Raw genomic sequence first — 26,801 nt, forward strand, 5'->3', positions numbered from 1 at the left:
GCTCATCGTCCCCCCTGAAGCCAGAGAAGCTATGTTAGTCGGTCAGACTGTTCCTAGAGCATCATCACGGATTCTGTGTCAATCTCTTTTTCTGTGAGGCAAACAAGCATACAAGAGAACACGAGACTTGCAGCCGCTGCACACATAACCTCGAACATAGCACAGGCAAAATCTTTGAATCAAACAGAGGAGTCCTCTGTTCCCCCATCTCGAGACTGAGCCATGTCCCATAATGTAAGATATAAAAGATAGGATATCTCAAGCAACTGCACATCCCGGAGGCCGAACCCGGTCCCACCAAGAAATCAGTTTCGTCGTGTAGATATGAAAAGTACCCCGGTCTTGTTTTAAGTCCCATCAACCCTCTTCACACCCATTCAGTCTCAACCATCCTTAGCCTCTGGGGCCCTCCTGGCGTTTGCTGTATTATTGCTGGCGTCTTCAACGTTCTCGGTTTCAATGACGCCACTCTCGACGCGGTCGAGCTTTTCGGCCGCAGTGGTAGCAGCCAAGACGTCGTTTTTCTCTCCGTCAAAGAACTTTGCAATTTCCTCGATCGGCACGTATCGCGTCTCGACGACGAAGAAGTACTGACAACAACGGATTACTCGTTAGTGCACGGAGTCGCGCACGGACCACCACTGTACCCCTGATCCCCATCGCCAAACACAACAGATATAGGAGGTAATATACTCACGATGAACCAAACTTCGAAGCCCAGGAAAACGCAATAGACGATGTAATAACGCCATGCCAGCGCCTTCAGCGCCGACGGGTTGATGAATTGATTGAAGAATACTGCCGCCATCGTGATAAACCCACCGATCATGGCCGCCTGATAGATATGGAGGATTAGTCTTGATGCTCGGTCTGTCTTGAGGGGGGGGGGGGTGTTAAGGGTTAGGGTTAACACATATACATATATGTATATATAGAGATGTTGACTCACTTTTGCTCGCAGGCCAAAAGGCATGATTTCGATAGTATATGTCATGGGCATTCCTGTGCCGGAAGTTAATAAAATCCCATTATGCCGGGGCAGGACTTTGCCCTGAAGCGTTACAGCCTAGCTTACCAGTCCTGTTTGGGTTGCCGTGTCAGTGAAAAGCCCAAAGAATAGTGTAATCATTCCATAACATGCCGAGTGGAACTTACTTCAAGTTGTACGAGAAGTTGTACATGTACATTACTGCGACGACACCTCTTCCAAGGTCTGGATTTACCCCAGTCAGCGGTCATCTCTCAGATGGTGTAAAAGCTGGGTAGTGAAGGGTGCTATAAATCTCTTGGTCCAGGAATCCATTCATTTATAGACTGAAGCCCCTAACGATGCAAATATCACTTACTTGGGTTTGATCGCCCTCCAAGGTCGTGCTGCGCGCTAAGAATTGTCCAGATGATAAAGCACTAGGAGGCCCACGTGTAAGCAGGAATCCGTATTGTTGTTCAGGAAGCTGGAGCAATGAAATGCCTCCTTGAATAGCACACTTACAATAGTCATTCCCAACGTGGAGATCATGAGGATAGGACGGCGTCCTAACTTGTCAATGTAGAAGGCGACGGCAAGGTTCACAAGCAGCGACATTGCCTTGCTGCCACCATTGATCTAAACTCCGATAAAATAATGCGTCAGCTTCACAAGGTACTACAGAGTGGCAAATAGTTAAAGGGGAGAAATGGAGAAATGAGCAGTCTCACGCCAAGCTGGTCAGACGGGGACTTGATGTCGACACTATCAAGAACGAGTTTGAGGTAGTAGGCGATAATTCCATTTCCTGACCACTGACCAAAGACCGCAAGAGCAATGACCAAAGACATTCTGTGGCGGTTGCCTTTGGTACTATACAAATCACTCCATCGCGTGTTCTAGATTCAAATCAAAGCTAATTAGTATAATACATGGGAGAAAGGACGGGGATAGAAGACTTATGGCATGTCGTACGGTCTGGTTCATGCGATCAAGGTCAAAGGCGGCCCTGATCTCGCGGAACTCGGTCTGGACAAAGGGATCATCCTTGTCACCCTCGGCATGGTACTTGGCTAGCACCTCGATCGCCTTCTCGTCCTGGTCGCGAGCAATCCAGTACCTCGGAGACTCGGGGATCCACCAGATGACGGCGAAGACGATCAGTGTCGCCCAGGCCTGGAGCAGGGAAGGCAGACGCCAGGCCCAGTCACTCTCGATCTTGAGGGTGCCATATGTGGTCCAGGCGGCGACGAAGGAGCCGACAGCGTACGAGCAGCCCATGAATGTGGTGATAATGGCTCGGTCCTGAGGAAAGGCGATTTCGGCGCAGAGAAGCGGACCAGCGTTTGTGGAGAGGGTCATGCCGGCGCCGATGATGAAGCGGGAGGCCAAGAAAGCATTGTAGTTGGGAGCACTGGACTGCAGCACGACACCAATAATGGTCGTAACACTGCCAATGATAACACCCTTTTTCCTGCCGAGGGTATCGCAAACCCAAGGGACGGCTCCCATGGTTATCAGGGAGCCCAGACTCATTGCGGAGCCCAGGAGGCCAAGGGTGACACCCTCTGGGTGGCCGAAAAAGTTCTGCCAGTAGGGTAGGGATTGCAACGAGTTCATCATGGAGCCATCGAAGCCGTTGGCGATGTTGACGAAGATGAGCACTGTTTTATTTTTTGTTGGTGTATTCGATGAGTCAGAAAGACATACTCATTGCAAGAGAGATACACAAGTACACTTACCAAAGCAGTAGAAATACAGCTTGCGCATGTTCGGGCGCGTCCACCACTTAACACGTGGATACTCCTTGTTGCCAAAGAAGAAGTATCCTTTGGATGGCTTCTGGAGCTGAGCAGCCCTTTCGGCCTGGCTGGCCTTGAGGTCGACCTTCATTGCGATGATGTTTGATCACTCAATAGGTCGACTTGGAAGATTATTGACACCAAGAGACGTGTTGTACGTGGATGCGGACGGGTTGAAAGTCCGAGTGAAACCTGTTGACCCACAGTCTCACAAAGGGAACCGGCTCAACAGTGATTTATACTGAACAAGCCTCAGCAAGTACCGTGCCCACCCGCCTGCCCTACTGCCCAAGGTACTTTTCCCAAGTTGGCAAGCAGGCAAGCGAGCAAGTGAGTAGGTAGGTAGCCAAGCCTCCAGAAATAATCTACCCCAGCTCCTCCCCCAACCCCCTGTCAGTCCCCCAGACTGTTCCTCAGTTGATACTGCATAGTACTTTTTCATGGTGATCACCCGCCCAACAGATATGGGGACCCCGCAGTTTAGGCAAAATTGATAATGATCCGCTGGCTTGGGTTCCCCAGGTTTATTGAATCTGGGGGAATGGGGAAATGGGTCGGCAAGGGAGGTTGGTTGAACTGGGGGGGAGCATACTGACTGCCAAGATGGCGCGTTTCTCCATATACTACGGTGTGGTTGGTGGGCCCGGTCAATCCTTCAAACGGCTTTTGAACCGTACCAATTGTCAAACGAAAACCGGTAGGTGCAGAGCTATTCTTGTTGGCTCAAGGGATGCAACCAAGAAAATGACAAGCCGGTTAATATCATACAAGTCGAACTAAAACCCCTCACGGGGATGGGGAATGCAACATGGGGTCGGGTCGGTCCATGATAAAAGTCCAAGAGAGTGTGAGGGGACGAACGATATGATGGTCAGCTGTAATCAGTTAGGGTAGGAGCCCGCGGCATATTGACCCGAAGCGACGGCTTTTGTTTCGGCGATCAAAGTTATTGTATGTCTTGGTCTAGGTCTAGGTCTGGGTCTGGGCATTTCTTTTTCTTTTTCTTTTTCTAATTTCTGTGTTTGTGTCTCGGGTTGTCACGTGTGATTGTAGTATGTATGCACTGCAACATACCTACCTTATCTACGTTACCTTACGCAGGTTGCTTCCGAGTTGAGGGAAAGAGCCATGGACCGATCGACCTGTACATTGATGGCTACCCCACAGAGTGTCTGCATACCCTCCTACTTTATGTACCCACCCTTGCCCACCGCGAACATGCATCAGTCTAGATAGGAACCGTAGTCAAGCAACGTAAAATGCAATGCAACTTGAACATCAAAATCCCAATTCGATCTTTATGATTTTGGCATGTTTTACGGTACTCCATAAACATGTACCTAGATGTCGGGTGACAACCATGATAAAGTAATGATACACATATCGTACAATTCCACATGTACTCTACTTTATGGCTTTGTGAAAATGTACATAAGGATACACCGCTTCAAACCTGCTCCAACTTACAGCTATCATCGTCAAACCAACCATACCTGTGTCAGTGATGATCTCCTCCTCAAAAACTGTCTGCCTCACACTCTAACAATAATGTTACAGGCCTCCTAATGGTACTTTCAAGCCGACTCCCTTACTGTCACCGGCCCTCGTGTCAGACAAAACTCCCATACCGGAGACTCTGCCATTGCTGGGTTACCTCCAAGGAGCAACACAGCCCTTTCGTAAAGGGATATCTCATACACTTGGTTCACCTTGCAGAGACCAGACTTCCTTAACCAGAGACCAGCAGCACCACGCTGCCAAACTGCCTCCTCACATCCTCCTTCTCCACATCATGCGTGTCCTCGACCTCTCCCCACACCTTGGTCTGCCAGTTGACCTCGACGCTGACAGCCTGCGCAGCCTCCTCGACGCCAAACGCCGGGACGGCCACCTCGGCGCCGTCGGCGACCTGCAGCGCGGGGCTCCACTCGCACACCAGCCTCGTGGCCGCGAGGAGGCCCTTGCCGGCCAGGGTGGCCCTCTCGACGCCCGCAAGGTCCCAGCTGCTGAGACCCAACAGCCAGCCGCGGATGACGTCGCGCACGCCGGGCGCCTGGGGCTTGGGCAGGAGGCCGCCGTCATCGAGCGCCGGCTCGATCTTGATGCCGGGCCAGACCTTGGTCTGGAGGTGGGTGATGATGGGCCTGGCTGCGTCCTCCTGCGCCTGGCGGAGCGTGCGCCCGTCGGCCGCCTCGTCGCCGCCCGCAGGCGCCCAGCACAGCAGCGTGTCCGTGTCGAGGTACCGGAGCACCGTGTCGATGATCGAGGTGCGGATCGAGCCGCCGGCCGCATCGTCGGCCGCCAGGTCGATCGCGCGGCACACCAGGCTCGTCAGCGGGATCAGGTGTTGCTTGGTCGCCTGTTGTGCACTCTCCAGCTGGTCCCACTCGAGCGCGAGGGCGTATGCCAGCTGCGGCTTGGAGAGGGGTATGCGAACGATCTCCTTGGTGGTCGGGTGTCGTAGCCCTCGGGTGTCGAGGTGGACTTCGTATGCGCCTGTGCTCGCCAAAATCCTAAAGGTCAGCGCTTCCATATTCTGTAACGCCACTTTCACCCATATCCTGAATCTAGCAGCAGCGGCCGCCGCTCCCCAACAAGAACAAAAACAACAAGAGTAAAACATACCATCAACCTCCCGAACATGACAATCTCTCCAAAACCGCCTCTTTAGCCCGCTTGCCCTCGCCGCCGCCCCCGAACCGGAGTTGTTCTTCTCCCCAGACCGCAGCTCCTGCGCCCGCTTGAGCATCTCGGCCTGCCGCCTCCGCTTGGTGATGCGCGCGTCGAGGCCCGTGCTGCGGTCGGTGGCGACGGGCCTCGGCGGCTCGGGCGGCGGTCCGTTGCCCGACACGGAGTGGACGCTGGCAGGGTTCAGCGTCGAGTTGTGAATGAGTCGCAGCTGCGGCCTGACGGCGAGACGCCGCACGCCCGCGAGGAGGGCGCGCGTCGGTGGCGTCATTGTCGGGGATGGGGCCGGGCTGCGGAGTTTTTTTTTAGTTTTTTTTTATGTGTCTGTAAAAAGAACCCAAATCCTAGACTTGATCTCCCTTGATATTATCGCTGTTTGACACTAGGGGAATGTCCTGACGTGGTGGTAAAAATGGCTGTCTAGAACAAGACCAAATTCGATACCCTGAGAAATTTTGAAGTTTCTTTGCAGGGAACCTAGCTAGCAGCTAGCTGCTGGTGTTGATTGTATCCGTCATGCAGGAAAACAACTCCAATCACTCCACTGCATTTGACCCTGCAAATCTTCCGATTGGCTGCACCTCACCGACTCCAGATCTCGGCCCCCAGTATCATCTACCTACGAAGCTGTACAGTGTCAATTAGCTAATACCAAGCAAGTAGTCCAAAATCACGTACGTAGGTGCTTGACCAAAAGCTCAAGCTCAATATCCTCGCTAAATTTGAGTCGGTATGCCTAACGATATAGTGGTCTCATCCGCCGCAAGTTCTATAGAATGAGGAGTGGAAAAAAAAGAAAGAAACTTTGACAAATGAAAATGATAAGACACAAGCCAACGGCGCCGTGCCTTAAAAAGGGGAAGACGGTACAGAGAGTTGCCTCGTCAATTTTTCACCCCCCCATTATCAACTTCCAACTGCCCCATGTGAAACAAATATTCGTCTTACAAGCAGAAAGGCAACCAAAACAAAGATACACAACCTCCCTCGCTAATTGGGTAGGCATATTTCGAAAGAAACATGCCCCGCTATATCTGATCTAATAACAAAAGAAATCAAGAGAATCCGAGCTTGCCAAAATAAAAATACACAAGAGCCACGTGGTATCGCTCAAAGAACATCTTGCCTTCACCCACAACCATAGCTGAATCAGCAATATGTGATAGCCTTGGTCAATCTCCACCACCCACGCCGACTTAGGTGATTTCAAACGTATATCGTATCAATCCCTTTCTTAGTAGACTGGCCTCGTCACGTTCCCCAGCGTGCCTTGCATATCCTTTGTATCAATACCCAGTAAAAGGGCATCCAGGTCGAACGCAGAATCGCCCCCAACCCCGCCATGACCTGCAGACGTTGCGGGCCTCATCGCGTGCGGGGCGGGTATGGACGGAATACTTCCACTCCTGCTGTTCCTGCCCCCTCGGCTCTTTAAACTACGCGTCTTTGCCGGTCGGATGGCACTAGACTCTAGGCTGACGGGCGGCAGTACCGGTGCCTGGGTACCGGGTGACCGGGGCGGCGGCGACTTTCCGTCACGGGACGGCGGCAGTGGTGGACTGCTTACTCCTGACGGAAGAGGAGGGACAGGTGGCACCCCATCGTCGTCGTGTCTGTCGTGTCGGGCATCCTCCATGGCCCTGCCGTTACCGTTACTTTTCCCGAAACTGTTTGAGCGATTGAGCTGGTCCACACCCCCTGGAGACTCTGCGCCACTACGACTGGCCGCTCTGCGCTCTCGTGACTGCGACCTGGACCGAGACGGGGGTCTCGGAGCAGTGTATACTGGACGGTTGGTGACGCTTCCCGCATTAAAAGACAACTCCGAAACCGTCATATCATAACTAACGAGGCTGTCGGTACTATCGTCTGCGCCGAGGCCATCAACACCATGCCCATGGCTCGTTTGAGCACGCACCGTCGCAGGCGCCACTTGACCCGACAATACCATCTTCAACTGATCAACCGACGTGACGCCGCTGCGAATCGGTCCACTGCTGGCCGGTGACGGGGTGGCATTGCTTCTCAGGCTCGACTTCCGTAATTTTGCCAAGGGATTGTTTTGAGGCGCAAGCATGTCTTTGCCGATCGGCTGCGAGTACGGCCTCAGATTTTGCTGGCTTGCCATGGGAGATCCGCTATTTGCAGCCAGCCTGGCATTGGCGTAGCGACTTGTTCCCGTTGTCCCAGTCTTGGACCCGTTGAGCGAAGCAGATTTGCTGCCTGCCTGCACCATGGCAATGACCAAATCGCGCGACCACTCCACGTACATCTGGTCCCGGAACCGGGATGGCACCTCACGCTCATCATCCATCGCGGTGTTCGGTGACAACCCGCCGCTCATCTGCGAACCGAGGATCGGTGAAGTGAAGCTGCGGCCAGGCGAGGCCGCAGGACTAGTGGGCGGCGACGCAAATGACTCCTGGTAGCCTGTACAGATACTGTCGATCAGAGCGAAACGATCGTCGAACGGAAGCAACGCCTCTGACTCGATCTGATTAAGTGGCATTTTTGGCTGAGGCTTGACCATGCCAGGGGTACCGATCAACTCCAACAAGGGCGGCGGCACGTGCACTCCCTCGATCCAGAAGTGCTTACTCCTGCGTCTGATGATCTCGTTATGTATCGCCCGGCCGACAAGTGTGTTCTCAAAGTTGAACTTCTCAGTCAAAGCCCATAGATATCCGTGGACAAGACAACCAACCCGCACCTTGCCGATAGGAGCATCCACTTCCTGGATATCCTCCTGCAGCCGGAATATCATGGGCAGGCCGTAACGCACAGCATTGATGCCAAGCCTGTCGACCAGCTTCGCCAGAAGCACATGCAACAGGTTGATGTCAGTTTCGTAATCAACGTACTGCAGAGCATTGTCGTAGATTGCCACATGAATCAGGTTGAGGAAGTGCAGACGTGTCGGCTTCGGTTCCCTGCGAGTGGATGCACTAGAAGCCGCTCTCCTGGCCGGCGACACGTCCATCTTGCCCAGATCCCTGGTATAACGGATGGACGCGCGAGGGTTGGGCGCGCTTTCGTCAACTGCTTTGAGGTCTCCCTTGACTGTTTCCCTATCCAGCCAAGTGATGAGAGCATCTGCATATGCCTTTCGTACAAGGCCTTCGGGATCGCGAAGTAGCCACTGGGTGCCCTCCCATACAGATATAGAGACTTTGTTTCGTGCTAGGCCGAGATTGCCGGCCATCTTAGTTCGGGGGTTTGCCACGAGCAGAATAGTCTTGATGGCCTTGAGGGCTGCTACCTTGGCAACCGTCAGGGAGAAGAGGGACTCGACGGTAGAGTCCTCGGGGTTGATGACTTGGCCATCAATCTTCTCTGCTTGTGGCGAGGTATTGTCGGGGCTGCTCGATTTTGAAGGTCGGAGGCGTTGTAGAATGGCAGAGATCATGTCTGATATTTGATCGGCATAGTAGACGTGTGTCGCTAGATCCCCAATCGTCTGTTGAATCCGTTCGAGCAGCTCCTTGCGAGCGGCCGCCGTGGCCTGGGCAGCCGTTGAGGCGGCGATAGTGGTAGGGGATCTTGGATCCGGTTGGCCAGGGAGCAGCATGTCCGAGGCGCTTGCGCCACTGGGATCGCCCGGCAGCTGAACCAGCCTCTTCATGTGCTGCATAAGAGCCAAGAGCACATCCATGACGCTCAGCCCAATGAGGTTCACGTCGGACCGTAGCAATGCTCCCATCATGGCCATCCAGACGATGTGGTGCCTCATAGACTCGTCTGAGAGGGACATGCGGACCAGTGTGTCCATCGTTGTCATCAGTATGACATACCTCTCCTGCACCGGCGCCCACCGAGAGATGAGTCCAAAGATCTTGATAGCCCAGCCGCTATCCCTGCCTGTCCTTGGGCTCTTCTTGACCACATTCTCATCCTGGTTGACTCTCTCCTCGATAAACTTGAGCAGTGCCACTGTGGCAGCATGTATTTGCGAGCGGTTCGGGCCGACAAAGATCTGCTTCAAACAGGTGATGGCCAAGACACCTATGTCCTCCTCTGCGAGTTTGTCGACGTCCATGGCCGAGCCTGCAAGGGCTATGGGATTCGGCTCGTTGCCACCCTCGGCGGTGCGTACCGTGGCAACACTGGTCCTCCGCCTCAGCAGTAGCTTGTCGGTGTCTACTTTCTCTTCGAGATGTGCCCGATGCAAAAGAATCTCCAAGAACTCCTCGTTATCCGTCCATAGGTTTTCCAGTATCATTGGGACGAGTATATCGTACTGGGTGCCCTGAACCGACGCAAGAGCATCTGAGGAAGCCACGCTCCGTATGGCTTCAAGACCGGTATTGCGCCATCGCATCGCGACAGGCTTGCTCGGCTGTGTTTTGCCGGGCGACCTGCGTGTCGACGCCAGGGACGCATACTGGCGGACGATAGACTCGTACTGCTTAAGATACGCCTGATCGGCGAAGAGCGAGGATGCATCGTGGTTCGCGCAGAATGCTTGGAAGGTAGGCGTCGAGGACTCGACCATCGTGATATCATTGGACTTGAGGACGAGGTCGAGGATCTTCAGGACGGATGGCGCGAACAGGGGTAGATCCTTGGGGTTCTTTTCGATGAGAGCCTCGAGGATCTGCAGGGTAACTTGTACATTGCTGTATTTTCGCGATTAATCAATTAGCTTGGCAATCCAGATGATTTTCGTTTCAGAATAGGCAGAAGTGGGCATCAGGTATGGGATGTGCGAATTTGCATCTTGTCCGGAAGTGCCGGGAGGCAATCCCTTTCTTGGGGTGTTTTTATTTCTTTTGCTTTTGTTTGCGCGGAGGAACGATGACGCTGCATGAGCACGGAATAGAAAGATTCAGACGAACCCAATTCTTAGACGCCAGACATCGCTAGCCGTCTTCTTCTCGAGAAACGAGCCAACCTTCTGGAATTTGGACTTTCGGGATGCTGCGTAATACAGCAGATAGCTGAGCTCGCTCGAGTTTGGCTTGACGTCAACGGCCCCTTTTGTCGTCCTTGGGTAGCACTTGAGGACGAGGACCTGGTGCTTGGGGCGGCACTTTTGCTGGAGGGCGTTCATGGTCGCTCCGGCTGGTGCGCCGCTCCAGATGATCTGGAGACTGCTGTTTTTTGTTTGTTGTTCTGTCCCAGTTTCGATTGTCGCTTTCCACCGAGGTAATTGGTGTGGTGTTTGGGTGACCGTTAAGCGGAGATGTGTTCGTTTTGGAGTCTGACAGGAGGTTTGCGTTGTGTTGCAGGGGGGACAATTTTTTAATAATAAAAGAAAATTGTTTAAGGGAAAAAAAAATCAAAAGAAAAAAATCCGACACCGACCAAAAGCCAGACAGATCGACGGACCCCAAAAAAAATTAAAGCCGTAACCCAGATTTAGCCCGGAGTAGGGGTACGTGCACAAAAAGCCCAACGCGTCGGCGTCGGATGATCGGTCTGGTCAATGTACGTGTGTGGCTTGACCAAAAGGGCAGTATTATTGCCTGCTCATCGTTGGCGTTGTTGATCAGGTACAAGGCGGAGTGTCTTGTCTTGTCTCGCAGTTAACGGTGGTTTCCCAGGCCAGGTTTGGTTGTACCGGGTGATGATGTCTGAGGTTCTTGTCGGTAGTCCATATACCTTTCCTTCGTTTCTTTGGTACCTGTAGCAAGATCTAAAAAAAATTGGGATTTTTTTTTTTCTTTTCTTCTCTGTTCCTGGGATTCCGCAGCAAAGAATGACACGACCGAAACGGCGCATGCAAGTTTTTGGTTTCTGGGGGTTTCCCGCAACAGTGTCAAATCTCCCGTATCTGTCGAAAGCTCTTGTCAGGCAGGGTACGTCGCTCTCGTGGTGGGCCGTCGATCTTATTTGGGGGTTCTAGGATGTGCTTGGTGTACAAGTGTGTACAATTTGGGGGGGAATGGTCTGGGATAGAAGCACCTTGTAAGATTAATGGCTATGCGGATCTGAGCTGAGCCTTGCTTTGTTTGTTGTACCGTCGAACGATGAGGGATCGGATATCCGCCTTTATTCTAGAGATGGGGATGAACAAAAGCTAGCTGGGCAATGCATCTCGTCGTGGCCCTCTTCTCTACCTTCTTTTTGATTGTGGTCCTTTACGGCTCGGATGGATGAGCAATCCAGATTTGGAGTCTCCACAAGGTTGCCCCAGCCCCACCTTCCGGGACAAAGATGGACTGGGAGTGACGCTGCTGTTGTGTTTGCTGCACTTCCATTCCATAGCTTCATCCACATTGGGTACCTCTGGGTAGGTTAGGTTGCTACCTTAGGTACCTACCTTAGCTCCCTTACCTAGGTGGGCAAATAAGGTGATTAAGCACTTCTGTATTGGAGTATGCAGATATACTTCTCAACAAATTTATTTATTTGCTTGCGCAAAAAACAAATCGAGAAAAGTGAATGTTAAGAAAAAAAAAGACCACAAGATGAAAAACCCACCAAGGGAAGTCAACCGCGGCTCCCATTCATCCCAAAGAACCCACGTCTACTCAGGTTTAGTCTCTTTTTTAGCCACCTGTCTTCCCAAAATCATCGAAACTCGAAACCTTGCTGATTGGCAGCTATACCACAAAAGTCTGCAGCCACTCCGGGGTTTCAATCAGTCGAGACGACTCTTACCTCACAAACTCGCGTGGCAATGACATCGGCTCCCTTTCGACGTGAAAGGACATTGCTTCACCTGAAGCAAAGTTGCGGTCACGAACACAACCCGAAATCCCCCGTCATGCGATATTTTATGATATTCACCGCAAACCTAGCTGGCCTTTTCGCCTTGCTTTGTTGTCGACTGATGAATTGACTACCCAGCTAATGCACGCTTGCTTTTTTTCCTTGTACTTTCACCGGTCAGAAATTCAAGGTAGCAGCCTGCTTGTCCTTCGTGTAGGCACTTAGTACCTAAGGCAGGTAAGCAAGATATGGTATAGGGTTCTAGTTCTAGGCAATGCAAGTCTAGCCTAGGTACCTAGATAGTGGTCTCCAGTACAGTACTCCACACAAACCGCGGAGACAGTGTTCAGGCTACCAAAAATGGCACTAAGAAAGAGAGAAAAGAGAAAAAGAAAAAGAAAAAAACAGTCGAGACGACAACTGAGCAGGCAAGAGTCAGTGCGAGGCATTTGGAGTCGCTAGAAAATGTGTTCATGTGTATTCTGAGACTTTGTAAACGCCAAACGCATAGAGGGTCCGAATCATGCCTATTTACTATTTAGAAAGAAGTGCAGTTGTTTTACAAACTCGCAGGTTTTATCTACTGCAGAGGAAAATCAATTGTACCTCTTTGGCATGGCTATCCTGTAAGTCACTCCCGACCAAGAACTGGCTTTGCGTGTTTCCACTCCGTAACCAGTTCTTTGTTGGTCCAATCGCTAAACAACGAGGCAAGGGCCTCAACATCATGCGAAAATATACGGAGAGGGAAAAAAAATAGAGAAAAGATAAAAAGAAAAGAAAGAAGCAAAAGAAGAGACATGCATGGCATTTCCCTGCTCGCTCTGGGCTCTCGGACGCTCGTTCCCGTGTCTCAACATTTAGTTTCGCTCGGTTTCTTGGGGGCCCTAGTCAAATCGACCATATTTCCCCAATCGAGCGAGTAGATCTATTCTTGTAAATCCCTCCCAGGGTCTCGGGCGCAGAAAACAACCGGGATTGTCTTGCTTTTGCTTCTTCTCTATTGCTCTTCTTTTTTTTTGCATGTGTCGTCCACAAAATGCTACAGCTTAGTTCCGCAGCGGCACACAAGGAATACATGGGATCATGAACCCGCATCTCAGGGTTTAAACTTTTCTGTCCCGCCCAGCCTCGGTAGGTTCGGCAGACTTGCCCAGCCGGAGACCACTCCCGTCCGAAGAAGGTTTTATCTGGGGACTTTGTCGGCTGAGGCGGGGAATTGGGTTTAGCTTGAGATATTTTGGGCTCAGAACAGTGCAGTGGCCGGCCATTCAGTCCAAAGTCTTCGGCTCAAGTTCCGGCCGCGAAGATATCATGTACAACAACCAACCAATGGCCAAGATGAGGCAAATAGTCATGCGACGACGGCGAGACGACGGATAGGGGTGTATGGGGTGAACAAAACAAATCATGTCTAAACACGCATTCCACCAAACCCTCCAGGAAGACGCATTTCCTTTGTGTCCTCATCGGCCCTTGCAAGTAAATCAACGATCCTTGTACCCCTGACCTCAACAGCCGCCCATCGCTGCTCCCGACACTCCCTCGGGCCCAAAAAAGCTCCAGCAGGATCTCCACGACTTCCGGCCCAGACTCCCAGCTCGTCTAGTAGAACCTCAATAACCCACGAGTACCGCACCGCGCCGGTGTCACCACCCGAGAACAGCGCCTCGGCATCCTCGCGCGCCCTAGGGACCAGAGTCGCCAGGAGGTGCAAGTCGAGCAGCTGCGTGAATAGCAGACCATAAACTGGTTTGTTGCGGCGTGCGGCCGTCGCGCTTGCCTCGGCGGCCCCGGGATAGTTTGGGTTTGGATTGTACGACATATTGAAGATGGATCTCAACGTTGGGTCTAGCGGTCTGTTTCGGCTCTCACCGCTGCCGCCACCGCCGCCACCGACGCCAGGTATTTCGGGTGAGAAATTACCATCCGCCCTCCGTTGATTTTGTTCGGGTTCACGATCTGGAGAATTTGTCGTATTCAGGAGCATTATTAGTGGATAGCTGTACTCCATAGACCGAGATATATGCCGCAGGTGCGATGACAGCAGTGCCAATTGTGAATGTGCCGATGGTTTGTCTCGTGTTCGAAATAGCGATGCCAGTAAAGATGACATATGCGTGACGAGAACCACGTCCGCTGTACGGGATATAGGTCTTTGTGGTGCCTGTTCTTCCTTTTGTGACTCCTTGGGATGCTCGACAGGCTGCTCCTCTGCCGCGTCCTGGCCGATATCCTGGACATTATCATGTTGCTGTGATTGCTGACGAGCCGTTGCCTCCCCCGCCCCAGATGAATATGTTGATGGTGGAACCGGCGAAGACGGCGGTGACGAGAGCTCGGACGAATCGTCAGACACTGGAAGAGCATCGTCATCGCTATCCATAATCTCTGTTACTTGCCTTGGTGGCTTGGGAGACGGCAGCGTAGGGGTTTCAAGGGGCTCTGCCTCGTTCGTGACTTCTTGCATTGATTCTTGAACGGGCTCACAATCCATGGGCTGAGAGTTGTCGTGCGCCACCTCGGGCGAACGAGGAACCTCTCGCGTCACCAAATCCTCGTGCAAGACCTCCCAGAGCCCGTCCATGTCAAATACCCTGGAGATAGCAATTTGTTCCAGACATCCAGCTGCCACAGCTCGCACCCTCTCCTCGTCCTGGCATTGTAACCCGGCCTGGTCAAGGAGCACCGCCCTCAATGTGGGGAGCAGCGCGTTCATAGCGAGGGTGGTGATGATGACAGCCCGGGGCCTATATCTACCCAAGCCGCTCTGTAACGCGTCGCAGACGAGCATGCGGGCAATGACTTGTAATCCAAGCTACATTTGTGCATTTGCGTCAATTCAGGAGAGATTGATTGTAAGGTGGAGATTTTGGCGCGAGCACTTACCAACAAGCCAAAATCTTCTAGCTCGGAGCTCACGCCCACCACGCAGCCTCTCTCGAACCCACCAGACAAGGCTTCCGCATCGAGCTCCCTGCATCCCGAGAGGTAGTTTCCTCGCTCCCGCAGCAGATCACGTCTGGCTGCTTCGCGGCGGAAGAGTACCTGTCCACTCACAGGATCGAGATGGAAGTGCGAGCTAGCCTGAGAAGCATCAGGTGGTGCTTCTATGTCCTCCTTGGCTTCCATTACTCCTGCATTATTTACCACTCGGTTTAGAAATGCTTTGGACGATCCATGGTCCTTTGTTCCTATAGATTGGTTATCATATCACCATTCCGGGTTGGGTGCGACCTTTTCAATGAGCAGCACCTAGGACTATTGCTCCAAATGGAATGTAAATGAAATAGGTTTAAACCAACAATCATCAGAGTTAGTTTGTATTAGTGAAGGATCCCCGTAAGGCACATGGTTGTCCAACCGCCGGCGAATCTTACAAACCAATTGTTGACCAAGTGGGAGAAAAGAGAAGGCGTGAAAGCCAATTGAAATCACGTGACCCTTCATTTTGGTTCCGCCCAGGTGCGTTTTGCACGTCGGCATGGATCCAATCCATACTACTACAGCCATTCGAGCAATGTTCCTTTTTTTTTTTTTCCCCTTTTTTTCTTTTTCTTATGTGATTTCCAACGGCGATATAGGTAACGTAATAACATAGCGCATTATCTATTCAGCGTATAATGCCCATTACCCATGGCGCATGTGGGCAGCTGTTGTGAAAACGTGTAAGAAACTTGGGTTCAGGTTTTTTTTTTTTCTTTTTTCAAGAGGTTCGCAAAGATCGATAATGGAGAACCACGCGTTCCAAAAGACTCCGTACCGTTGATATTTGAGAAGAGATGCGAAGATAAGGAATAGGAGCAATGAGGCGAGAGAAGACAAACGAGATAAGGTCGCATAACATTTCCTGTTGAGGTTTGAGGGTTGTAAGGATGATAATAATGTTGGTTCATCGAGTCACAAGAGATAGAAAAACAAAAGAGACCCCTTCCAATAACAACTGAAATTATCACAATTTCTGAAATGTCCACACCCAATTCAAATTTGTACACGAAGTCCACCACCGTCCCCATATACCTCTGAACCATCAGATCATGGGCGCCGTTTGCGGATTCATAAACGTCCCAAGATCGACTCCGTAAAAGATGCGGAGACTTTCGCGGAATCACGAGGCAGACGGGGCCAGAGATGTGGCACGGCGCAGCCGCACTGACAGCGTAGTAAAAATGCTGATAGACGCATTAACCGTAGCGTTAAAGTTGTAGAGGTAGTTATATATGGATCGTGTTCGCGATTCAAAACACTGCATCCTCGTAAACAATAGCAGTGCGGGCTACCATGTGTCTGCTAGGTGTTGGCGTCGTTTGGGCCCTCGTGATACCTGAGCGCCCCTAGGCTGCGGTACCCGGGGCCGGAATGGCCGCAGGAGAAGGCTGGTCCGGGGGGTTTGGCCTGGCCCGCCGTCCACCCTTCAAGCTCTTGACACGTGCGAGAAGTCCGCCGCCAGCTCGGGCAGCCTGATCATCATCACCAGCAGTGACACGACGTTCAAGTGGCGCGGAGTCAGGGCTAGTGGGAGACTTGACACGGGGAGCAGATCCATCTCTCCTACGGACTGAGATTGATTCCTCTCCATTCTTGGCACCGTCATAGTCGGCAAAGAATGGGTTGCGCTCCCCTCGCGAGCTCGACATGCTGGCCGAGGAATTCGCACCGGGAATCGGAGGCGATCTTCGCGACGAGTACACGCCTTCGGGGTTTGTCATGCGGCCGCCAGACTCGAAGTCTCGGCGAGGGCGGTTTATCCCGCGAATCCTCTGGGCAAGCGATTTCTTCCGTTGGAGGCTACTCTCCATGGTGTCTTGTTGCTGTTCGGCCTCGCGCCGCTGAATAACCGTTCGTGCGGCCGGTGTGCCCTCCAAAAAGGTCGAGGTTCCCAGACCCATCGACTCGTCACCGTGCAGGATCGTGCCACGGCTATGAGGGTCAAAAACGGGTGGCAGGCGGCTAGAAGAGCCCTGCTTCTCACCTTGGGAGTACTCTGTGAAGGCCTCTTGGTCGGCATTGCCCATAAACGTCGCATGATCAGGGCGAGCGTTCAGCGGGCCCGAACCTCCCATAGAGTTGTTCAGAGAGTCCTTGGGGAATGCCTGCATCGGGGCTCGGCTGCTTCCCTTCTTGTTTCGATGAGGGTTGAGAGCATCGAACGGGCCATCGTGATGGAAGACTACAGGCTTGTGTCAGTCGGTCTGGTTGCTGAGTTCATTTTCTTAAAAGCAGACAAATCTATCGCCACTTACGTCCGGTGCCATAAATGCTTGTGGCATCTAATTGATCAATGATGTCAAGTTTTCTGTTGCTGGGTCTCGGTTTGCTTTTAGAGTCTCGCTCGCCTCGCTCCCGATGGCGCCGTTCCCTCTCCCGGCGCCGCAAATCGCGGGCCTTCCTTTCCTCCTCTGTTAGATGTTTCTCCTTATCGGTGCTGATGACCGAAGACTCCGAATTACGTCGCAGGTGTCTATCCGACCGCCTGTGAGGAGAAGAAGACTCTCCATGGCGGCTTCCTCCGGCGCCGCTCCCCTGCAGCCTACGTGCTCGCATCGCTTCTTCCTGCGAACGCGTAGGCCTGTGGCTTGGGGGAGGACGACGACCACCAGGAGGCGGCACGTTCTCTCCACGTGGAGGCCCCGATCGGCCCCCGGGCGGGCGCGATCCTTGAGGTGGAGGTGGCTTCTTGTCATCTCTGTCATCGAGAGTTAGGGAGTCCTGCGGCACCGATAATAGTCAGCAGCTAAATCGCTAGTCAAAAAAAAATAAAATAAAAAAAATAGTCTGCCTCGTCGATTGGTTGTGTCTCGGTCGGAAATCGCCCATGGTAACTTTTTCGACACAAAACTTGGTTCAAAGTTGGGCAAAAGTCCACAGAAACTGGCGGGTCACAACTTACAAAGATCTCCTCCGCCGTGGGCGACATTCGGTCAGATTTAGAAGCCATGCTGTCTGGTGACAATAACGGTTGCTGCTGCTGGATTGGCTTGTTGGAAGGATCGAGAAACGGATTTCGCGAAACTGGACGAGGCGGCGGATCATCAAAAGGAGAGGCCGGGCTCTGTGGCAGATTGCTAGGTGAAGCCGCGCGGTTGCGAAAGGGATTGTTGGACGAAAGGTTGAGCGTCAATCCCGCCGATCGTTGACCTGGTGCAGGGAGGAAAAGTAGAGACCGGGCAGGTTAGTGGTCGAACCAGGCATGCCAACAGCTTGCAAAAGGTGAATGACGAGATGATAGGGGCACATGAAACACCAATCTCCTCTACATGACACGGCAACTTCAACCGGTTAAGTGGACCGAGTGCGGGCGATTAAGAGGATAAAAAAAAACACAGAAAAATTAAAATAAAACCAAAAAAAAAACCCCCAAGAGACCCGTTCCTGGTTACGGTCCTGAGATTGGCCTGCGCGAGGGTAAAAACAGGGAAGTAGAGTTGAGATGGGCTAGGTTGCAATGCAAATTGGCTTTGGGCAGAATCGTCATTGAATGACTGGCTTGGGGTGATTGTGTTGTTATGCAGTGTACTGTAAGCACTTACCAGACTGGCCCGGGTGCATTCCCGACGACATATTTTGCGGAGCAAGATAGATAGATCTCGGGAAATGCGATGCGGCTGCTTGGTTTCTTCGCACCCTTCCTGTCTCGGAAGTTATGCCAGAGAAGATAGAAGCTTCAGTGAAGATTTCGTTGCCGGTTTCTTCCCTGCGTTCCCAAGCTATCACAGTATTTGTTTTGTTGTAATTGGGCGTGAATTCTGTTTTAGCAAACTTAGGCGCATGCCAAACCAAGATAAAAGGCCAGAGACCCCGGCCAACACGGCCCGAAAATCACGGCTTGGCTGCCCCTGAAGGCCAACCAGGCGACACTGTGCAAATCGACTTGCTCACGGCAGGCGTGCGCGCGGTATACCTAGGTATCTATGTTTTTGCTATCGATACCCAGCAAAAGCTTTTTTTTTTCTTTGGGGTGTATGTGTGTACAGAGACTTGTCGTTGATTGGGCGCAGCTAGACAACAGACAACTGTGGCAGAACTGCGGCAGCGATGTCTTGTCTGGCGTGGTACCTGACAGCGTGTCTGTCGCAGGGCGGCGTTTTCGGACGAAGCCAACTATGATTCAGCACTTGAGGTAGGTCACTCGTCTGTTGAAATGTACAACTCGTGAATCGATCGTCGTAGTTCCTCTTCGTTTCCTCTCGTCCTTTGAGGGCGTGGGCGGGCTAGTAAAGAGTCGCGCGGTGTCGCAGAAGTTACAGCTTGTCGTATTTCGTCTGTGTTCCGTCCGACGTCACTTCTCAATGTATGTGGAGCGACACAGCAACACAGGTGCGGTTATGGATGGGTGTGGAAGAGCGGACGAAGAAGAGACGAGAGGGAAAGAAAAGAAGAAGAAAAAAAATAGACAAAAGGTCGTGGTAGCAAACTTAGTTTGTTATGAATGGTTGTTTCCCGGTTTCGCCGAATCAAAATCTCCTGTCGACAGCTCCGTTACGATCGTCGTTTGTATTTTTCTTGCGAGGACCGACGGCTGCGCGGCGAGCAGAAGGCGACAGGCGTTCAATGAATTGCTTGTCTCGTCGGTCTGGTCTGGATCTAGGACTGGTTTTACCGCTGCTGAAGCGCGAGAAATTGAGTGAAGGCGCGCGTTGCTTTGAGGGGAGTGGACGACTGGGGCCACCTGACCATTCAGAAAATGAGGCCCAATTCTCGTATCCTCCACTTGTCATAAGGCGGATGGAGGGTCTTGGCTTCCTTTCTCTAAGCTCGACTCCTTTCCGAAATTTGCTGTGATTCCAGAGCTCGAATCGGGCGGCTGCAACCGTGGAAAATCTGGTTTTTCGGCGGCCTTTCTTATTATTATTATTTTTTATGTCTCGTCTTTTTTTGGTCTCAGGGTCCTCTTGCTGCTTGCTCATCAGCTGCCGTCAGTTCCCTTTTTCCTTGCCGGGGTGCCTGTGCTTGCCTCTGCTTGGCCGTCCTGAAAAAGGCGGGGGGTTACCTTTTTGGCTTGACCGCTTGGGGGAAGATGGGCCCACCGGGTGCGACGTGAAATGGCGTTGGATACGACTCTGCACACAGAGCCAAGGTGGGTGTCGAGAAGCGATGCCGTAATTGCGATCTTGGGGAAAATATGATGAGGATGAACACTTAATTAGGTGCTTCTGAATAAGAGGAGAAAGGAGCATTGATCAACGTGGGAAATTTGTTCAGCCACCTAGACAAAGACTCAGCGGTTTAAGCGGATTCACTTTCTTCTGCATTGTACCTTTTTTGGCAGTTTTGTTTTCTCTGGCAGGTAGGCAGGCATTCTTGGCATTCAAAAGCTGCGGCTGAGGTTATATTTCCTTCCGAGACGGTTCTCTTTTAGCGCCTGGCGCCGTCTATTGGCCTTGGTTCCAGACTGGTGGATTACAGGTACAATCCCATACCTATAATGTGTGCTCTTTAGTGCAATCTTGATTGACTTTCATCTCGCAAGGACATTTTATCGAGTGCACAGCTTCCATCGGAGGCATGTCATGTACCGGGAAAGCTAGGTAGATGGGAGGCGATCCTGTGCTCTAACTCAGACCTGGCATATATGCGGCATTGAATGTGGCCCACTGAAATAAATCCCCAAACTGTTTACTATGTAGAGGTACCAATATCGCACAGACACATAAAAAAAATTCCTTTTGACAAAGCCCCATCAAGAATGGAATACAAAAAAAAAAAAAAAAAGACCGTTGATTTTCGGCCCGTTGTGGTCCCTGCCCGTCCACGCAGTAGGTTGTTTCAAAGACTAACACGCGGATAATGCGCTTCACTCCGCATAAGGCTCCTTTTATCGACTGACGAGCGAGGGAAGGGGCTCCATGTTGGCTTTGCGGTCTTGTCAATTGGAAGTTTCTGCCGTTTTCATCTTTGCAAGTATATCCATTCTTGCTTGGGCCTGATTTTGATCCCGATATAGAAAGAAGACTGATATCTGACATTTGACACTTGAAGATGAGAGCATGTTGTTGACACATACCCTGAATGACCGTCTAATAAGTTCATGTTATGACATGGGAATTTACTCCGCATGCATCTAAGCCTAAGTAAGGTAGAACTAGCACACGAGAAGAGGCTGACTGACCAGTTGCCATGGGCAAAGGCAACCTCCGTAGGGCAGAACATATCCGTAATTAATTTATACACCACAGTACAAATTTCAGTGAGTGACGGTCGATCCCTGCATCATCCTCAATGAGCACCAGTGCCACGTGCGCCGTCATTCAATTTCCTCAATTGGCCATGGAAATTAAATGATACTGCGCAGATTCTCCTTCAAACTCGAGCTGGTCGCGATTGACATGATGGATAAATTGAAATGTTGAATAGGGGTTCTGCTCGCTGATGGGTCCGAATGAACCCCTCAACCCTCTCTCTGTCTTGATTGACATGGAGACCGGTGGTGGTCATGCGAGTTGAGAGGGAGTAGGTAGCAAGTTACCCCTGATTCCTGCCTATTCACCCACATGTTCTGCATGCTGGACCCGCTCCGCCCCCTTTCTTGAACCGAGCGGTGGAAGCGCCGTACAGTATATATTTCACAATAGTTAGTACCCCTACAGTAAGGATTGATAAGTTGATAGTGTTCCGTGATCCGTAACAGCAGGGAATTTGCAACAATGCTTTTTTTTTTTCTTTTTATTGTCGTCTGCATCCCCACGTTCTGGAATGGAATACATGCTTGCTCGTTTATTCTAGCACTTCACTAGAATAATTACCGATATCCGTATAACACTGGGTTTGTTGTCTTTTTGCTAGCTTCCACTTGCTTCCTTTTCGTCAATACCCCCAGTCAGGCATTGTTCATTCACATTTCTTTCTTTCAAGTGTAGGCAGTAAACTTTATTCTTGTGAGCTGTTCAACTCTTTTCTTTTATCTTTTTATCCTCAGACCCGGAACCCGAAATCCAAGGCTTACTGCCACAGTCTCAATGCGTGTCAATCTCAACGCGTCATCATCTCTTGAACGCATTACGGTGTAAGCCCAATGGGTGATCGAGAGTGTTACTTCTTCCCCCTAAACAAACTCAAGATTTTCCCCCATCCTGGCGCAAAAAAGGGCTTGGCAGTCCAAACAGCCTAACATAATCGTGTTGAGGACAGCCCTGTAAGCCCTGCTAGCTGAATAGTGCGCATAGTTTGCCGCCACCTTTCCGTTAATGCCTGGACCATGGTTGGTGTGATGCTTGCAGGATCTGTCTATGTATAGCTGGCGAGGCCGATGAATTTAATTGCTTCTTTTTTCGTGCATCACGGCTTCATACGGATAGGATCCCAAAACGGGTCTCGGCCGCAACTCCGTGGACGACTAACTTGTTCGTGAAAACACACAAAAAAAAAGAGTACGTGGATCGGGCCTAGACCGATTTGTGCCCAGCAAAGCAAGGACAGGCTGTATTCGACAGAAGTCGGTCTACTCCGTACTAGATACCCTTGCAACATCTTATCAACGATGGCTGTCTGCCCTTGTTCCGGACTTTGATAACTACAGGGCGTGCGGACTGGCAGTCTACGGTAGGATAAATCCCAGTCAGGCAGCCCCGATTTTATCGGCACCCGCGCAGGCCGTGGTACCGGACGATGGCTGCATTACGGGTTCTCGGTCAGAACCTCGTATGGTGCGTGCTTCTTCGAGGATCCAGGTGAATCAAAGATAGGCACTTCGTATCTAGGCTCGCTAGTGTATGGGCGACGTTGTGCCGCATAAAAAATGACACCAGGATGTGATGGATGTTTTTGAGAAGAAGTAAGCAGCACTCATCTCAGTCGGTGGGGTCTTTGGCGCCGATACGGAAAGCAATATCTCTTGTTGATTGGAGGACTGTTATTGCCGTTTTGTGATTGATTTCCTTGTCTGAAGCCGGCTGGAGCGAGTAGTTGTCCTATGTAAGTGACCTGTAATACTTTGCATCTCATCGACGAACGCACTTGGACTGGTAAAATAACGAAAAAAAAAAAAAAAAAAAAAAAGGTTGAACAACCCTATGTTTAGTAATCCGTCAGCTTAGCTTCAATCAAGCCTGGGAAACAGGAACTTGTCAGATGCACATGCAAGAAGGAACAGCTCAAAGTCTTGGTTGCTACCTCCCTTCCTTTTCACCACCGGCGCCTCGTCCGTCCGCCAGGTTGATGTGCCAGATTCCTTGAGCTATAGTTTCATATTGCAGCACATTCTGAAAATCCCAATCCAGTTACTAGGTGATCACATTGAGAATTCCTCTCGACAGGCGGAATCCGGAGGATGTGAGATTCGCAAATCTTGTACGGTCTGTTCATGGAGGCCTTATGGTGCCCACGGATAAAATCCCACGGCATAGTAAGCTAGGCAACCAAGACGAAATTGCTGGTCGGCCTTGGAGGTCTAGATCTGCTATTACGGGCATCTTCGACCGGTGAATTGCTGCAAGCGGGCACTGGTGGCCTGGAGCTGAATTGCCTGTGGCTGATGACGGGGTACATAGGCATAGCTCGGTTGGGATTGAATGTGTTCCGGGCTTATAGGGACCTCAGAAGTTAGGTAAAGAGTCTGGTCTATGAATCTAAATTTCATAGATAGGTTTGAGTGGCTTGCAGTACCGCAAGTGAAAGATAATAAACCTCTTGAAAGTCAACCATACATATCAAGCTTGTATATTGAGCAAAACTTGACAAGATTCAGGATTATTACACAGAAAACCGCATCTTGATTTGACGATGTCTTGGCTATTTACAGTAGCTAGAAAACAAATGCTCTCTCTGGTAAACCCACCACGATTTTTGAAACCTTCCTAACTAACGAATGGACTCTGACCAGGCAGGGCCCAGTGCACAAGGCTTGAACTCAACACATATCGACACACATAATCGCACAAAACAACACCACAGTTTGGAGGGGTAAGGATTCAGTCAACTTCCTTGGAACAGTTGGATAGTCCACAATCAAGCGACGAAATATATCTCTTTTTTTTCTTTCATCGAACAAGATATAAAGGATATCCCCTTTGGAAGGCAGCTTTGCTCATTGTTTGACTCGAAATCAAACAACAAGAGCAACTGCGCGCTTGTTGGGCGAGCCGCCCAGACCAGTGATGCCCTGGTCAAAGGTCTGGCTGATCTGGTCGAGCTGCTGCTGGGCGATCTGCTGGCCGACAGCGGGGATCTTGGTGACGACGGCCTTGCCGAGATCCTGCGAAGCGACCTTTTGCTCCTTGAGCGTCTGAATGGCCTGCTGGGTGGCGCCGAGCTGGTCGAGCACCGACTTCTTGGAAACGAGATCACTCATGGTGGTATTGGCCTGGGATGGCAGCTGCTGTGCCGTCTGCTGCAGACCCAGGGCGTCCTGAAGGGTGAGCTCCTGCGCGTTCGTGATGGCCACAGTCGAGCTCTTGATGGTATCCAGCAACGCGCTGGCCTGCTGGATAACTGCGGCGCCGGACTGTGCGTCGTTGAGGGCCTATTTTTTAAATTTTATATGTTTGTAAGTATTTTGATATGACCATCTTAGAAATAATTGGTAGGGTTTTCTTCTTCTTTTCTTATTCTTCCTCTTCTTCTTATGCTGCGGGGTCTAATGATGCTCTGACTTCCTTACCTTTACCGAAGTGTCAAGCTGTGTGAGACCCTGGGTGATATCCTGAAGAGCTTTCTGGATGACTTGCACCTGGCAGAGGCCAGCGCCAATCAGGAGGGTCTGGACGAAAACGGCCTTGAGCTGCATGTTGAATTTGTTTGAAAGGAAAGTTTCTTGAAGCTGTTTGCTAAATTTCGTAAATGTTGGAGAGAAATGTTCAAGTTATCGATGTGATGGGTTTTATGGTTGTTTGTATCTGTGGTGTGATGAGCAAGAGAGTTTATCAGAAAGCGGGTGACGAGGTATCGCAGCCATTCTTATACGTTTTTTTCCCTATACTTCTCCCCTTGCTATTCCATATCGGTGATTGAAAGATGGAATCATCCGACGATGACTATCTTTGTGCTAATTTGCCGTCATGCATACTTGTTCACCGTTTTTGCCGTCTGGTTTTTTTTTCCTCCTTCTTCCCACCCTAGTATTTTCTCAAGATGTAGGATCCCTCGACCGTCCGAAGATCCTCGAACAGCCACTCTCGCCGTGAGTGACCATGCATGGAGTTGAGTCGTCACTTGCCGAGCATCAGTTGGGTAGGGTAGGTACGTATGATGATGGGACATTTACATAGTACTGTGCAGTACCAGGCTTTACAGGACCTGGTAGGATGAGAGAAAAAAGGGAAAAAGACAAGCCAATACTATCCAAGTCAGGCAAGGATGACTATACAGAATCGTAGGCCACATTTCTGGCGATACCCCTGCGTCAACCTTCATACTAAGACCTGTCTTTTTCTCCACTTTGTTTCTTTTTTTACTTTTGTTCAAGTTTTTTTTTTTAATTTTTAGTCTTCTCTTTCGTCTTCTTTTGTTTCCGACCACGGTTCTGAGCACGGACTTGGTGTTTTGTTTGACTGCGTCAAACATCATATTCAGCTTAGGACGTTGACTGATGGTCCAAACTTGCTGGGATGATGGCTGCGAGTGCCAAAGGATACAGACGACGCAGATATCCAGGCTCGGTGCTGAGTTAGTGAGGGCGACAGTAACTAGCAGCATGCTTGTTTGGCTGCAGGTGCAGCACCAAGTAGAGAGTAGTGCATTATAATTGGCTCTTGTGTACATGCAGCTTCTTCGGACGACTGCAAAACATATCTCAACCCCACCGACAGAGCCACCAAAATTTCACTTGTCTGTAAGAGAAAAAAAAGAAAAAAAGAAAGAAAGAAAGAAAGAAACGGTCAGACATATCCGGCTAACAGGGTGTCATTCCTGGGAGTCCGATCGCAAGTCACTGATTGGTCACTTCATAATGTTTATTTGTGGCTTGTCAAACCATCTCAGGTATTCGCCGTTGACAGCCGAGTCTGAACGTGTTGCGTTTGTTGGGTTTCCATGATGAGGTGACAAATTTACTTGGATAACCTCCTTCAGATGTACCTCCAAGGGAAACAAAAACGTCTTTTTTTTTTCTTTCCTCTTTTTTACCCACAATTTTCTTCATCCGGAAAAGTAAACCTCCGCTTTCTGAGACTCCAAGAGAAACCTTCTCGCCTCCTCTCGCTGTTCTTTCCTCTAAAAACCTAAAACTATAGACGGGACCTGGGCATCTTGCGATGAGCCAAGGTACTTTGTACCTACCTTAGGCAACCCACCACTACTATGTAGGGGAATTCACTTTTTCTCGAGGCTGAGCTGACATGGAATCCCTGCTAGAAGCAGTGCCTGTTTTTGATTTGTTTTCGAAACGTGACGAGTTCATCCTTAGACTTCTTCCCAAGAGCAGTCCAACCCTCCCTACCAAATAAATGCCCCACGCATGTTACTATGCATACTTTACACCCAGACCTCTACAGAGTAAAGTTACCGTCAACGTGGCTTGGCTCTGAATGCTTCGATCGTCCTCTCTTTCTCCACGTTACGTAAACCCCGGAGATCTCCGTGACCCCATAGATCGTCAGCGGAACGGATTACACTATCCGGGGAAGCCAGGATAATACATGAAAACATCAAAAACATCTAATATAGTAGTAAAGCATTCAGATAATCGTGGAACCGCACCCTGAAAATCTTGTCGTAGGGCCGAGGTAATATTTCCTTGCCATGAGCAGTCTCATATC

General features: G+C 50.8%; 6 protein-coding genes across 6 annotated transcripts; all 6 read right to left on the bottom strand.

Moving 5' to 3' along the window:
- Positions 1-383: 383 nt before the first annotated feature.
- On the bottom strand, positions 384-2,860 carry PgNI_10594 (uncharacterized protein; the record flags this gene model as incomplete). The annotated part of the gene is made up of 10 exons (XM_031130567.1): positions 384-590; positions 698-874; positions 950-1,002; positions 1,076-1,080; positions 1,156-1,213; positions 1,347-1,407; positions 1,493-1,606; positions 1,699-1,866; positions 1,943-2,631; positions 2,710-2,860. The coding sequence occupies 10 exons, from the start codon at positions 2,858-2,860 to the stop codon at positions 384-386; spliced, it is 1,683 nt and encodes a 560-aa protein (XP_030979744.1).
- A 1,638-nt stretch (positions 2,861-4,498) lies between these two features.
- On the bottom strand, positions 4,499-5,728 carry PgNI_10595 (uncharacterized protein; the record flags this gene model as incomplete). Its single annotated transcript, XM_031130568.1, has 2 exons — positions 4,499-5,265; positions 5,395-5,728. 2 exons carry the CDS (start codon positions 5,726-5,728, stop codon positions 4,499-4,501), a joined length of 1,101 nt encoding a protein of 366 aa, XP_030979745.1.
- A 326-nt stretch (positions 5,729-6,054) lies between these two features.
- On the bottom strand, positions 6,055-10,689 carry PgNI_10596 (uncharacterized protein). The gene is made up of 2 exons (XM_031130569.1): positions 10,293-10,689; positions 6,055-10,073 (listed from the first exon to the last, which is right to left on the bottom strand). The coding sequence occupies exons 1-2, from the start codon at positions 10,505-10,507 to the stop codon at positions 6,692-6,694; spliced, it is 3,597 nt and encodes a 1,198-aa protein (XP_030979639.1). The 5' UTR covers positions 10,508-10,689; the 3' UTR covers positions 6,055-6,691.
- Positions 10,690-13,525: 2,836 nt separating this feature from the next.
- PgNI_10597 (uncharacterized protein) lies at positions 13,526-15,447 on the bottom strand (the record flags this gene model as incomplete). Its single annotated transcript, XM_031130570.1, has 2 exons — positions 15,001-15,447; positions 13,526-14,929 (listed from the first exon to the last, which is right to left on the bottom strand). The coding sequence occupies exons 1-2, from the start codon at positions 15,241-15,243 to the stop codon at positions 13,526-13,528; spliced, it is 1,647 nt and encodes a 548-aa protein (XP_030979747.1). The 5' UTR covers positions 15,244-15,447.
- Positions 15,448-15,696: 249 nt separating this feature from the next.
- Positions 15,697-19,899, bottom strand: PgNI_10598 (uncharacterized protein). Its single transcript, XM_031130571.1, has 4 exons — positions 18,642-19,899; positions 18,002-18,249; positions 17,355-17,820; positions 15,697-17,281 (listed from the first exon to the last, which is right to left on the bottom strand). The coding sequence occupies exons 1-4, from the start codon at positions 18,670-18,672 to the stop codon at positions 16,446-16,448; spliced, it is 1,581 nt and encodes a 526-aa protein (XP_030979645.1). The 5' UTR covers positions 18,673-19,899; the 3' UTR covers positions 15,697-16,445.
- Positions 19,900-24,151: 4,252 nt separating this feature from the next.
- Positions 24,152-24,832, bottom strand: PgNI_10599 (uncharacterized protein; the record flags this gene model as incomplete). Its single annotated transcript, XM_031130572.1, has 2 exons — positions 24,152-24,568; positions 24,707-24,832. 2 exons carry the CDS (start codon positions 24,830-24,832, stop codon positions 24,152-24,154), a joined length of 543 nt encoding a protein of 180 aa, XP_030979646.1.
- Positions 24,833-26,801: the final 1,969 nt, after the last annotated feature.

This window comes from Pyricularia grisea, chromosome VII, assembly GCF_004355905.1.
Source record: "Pyricularia grisea strain NI907 chromosome VII, whole genome shotgun sequence".
Lineage (NCBI taxonomy): Eukaryota > Fungi > Ascomycota > Sordariomycetes > Magnaporthales > Pyriculariaceae > Pyricularia > Pyricularia grisea.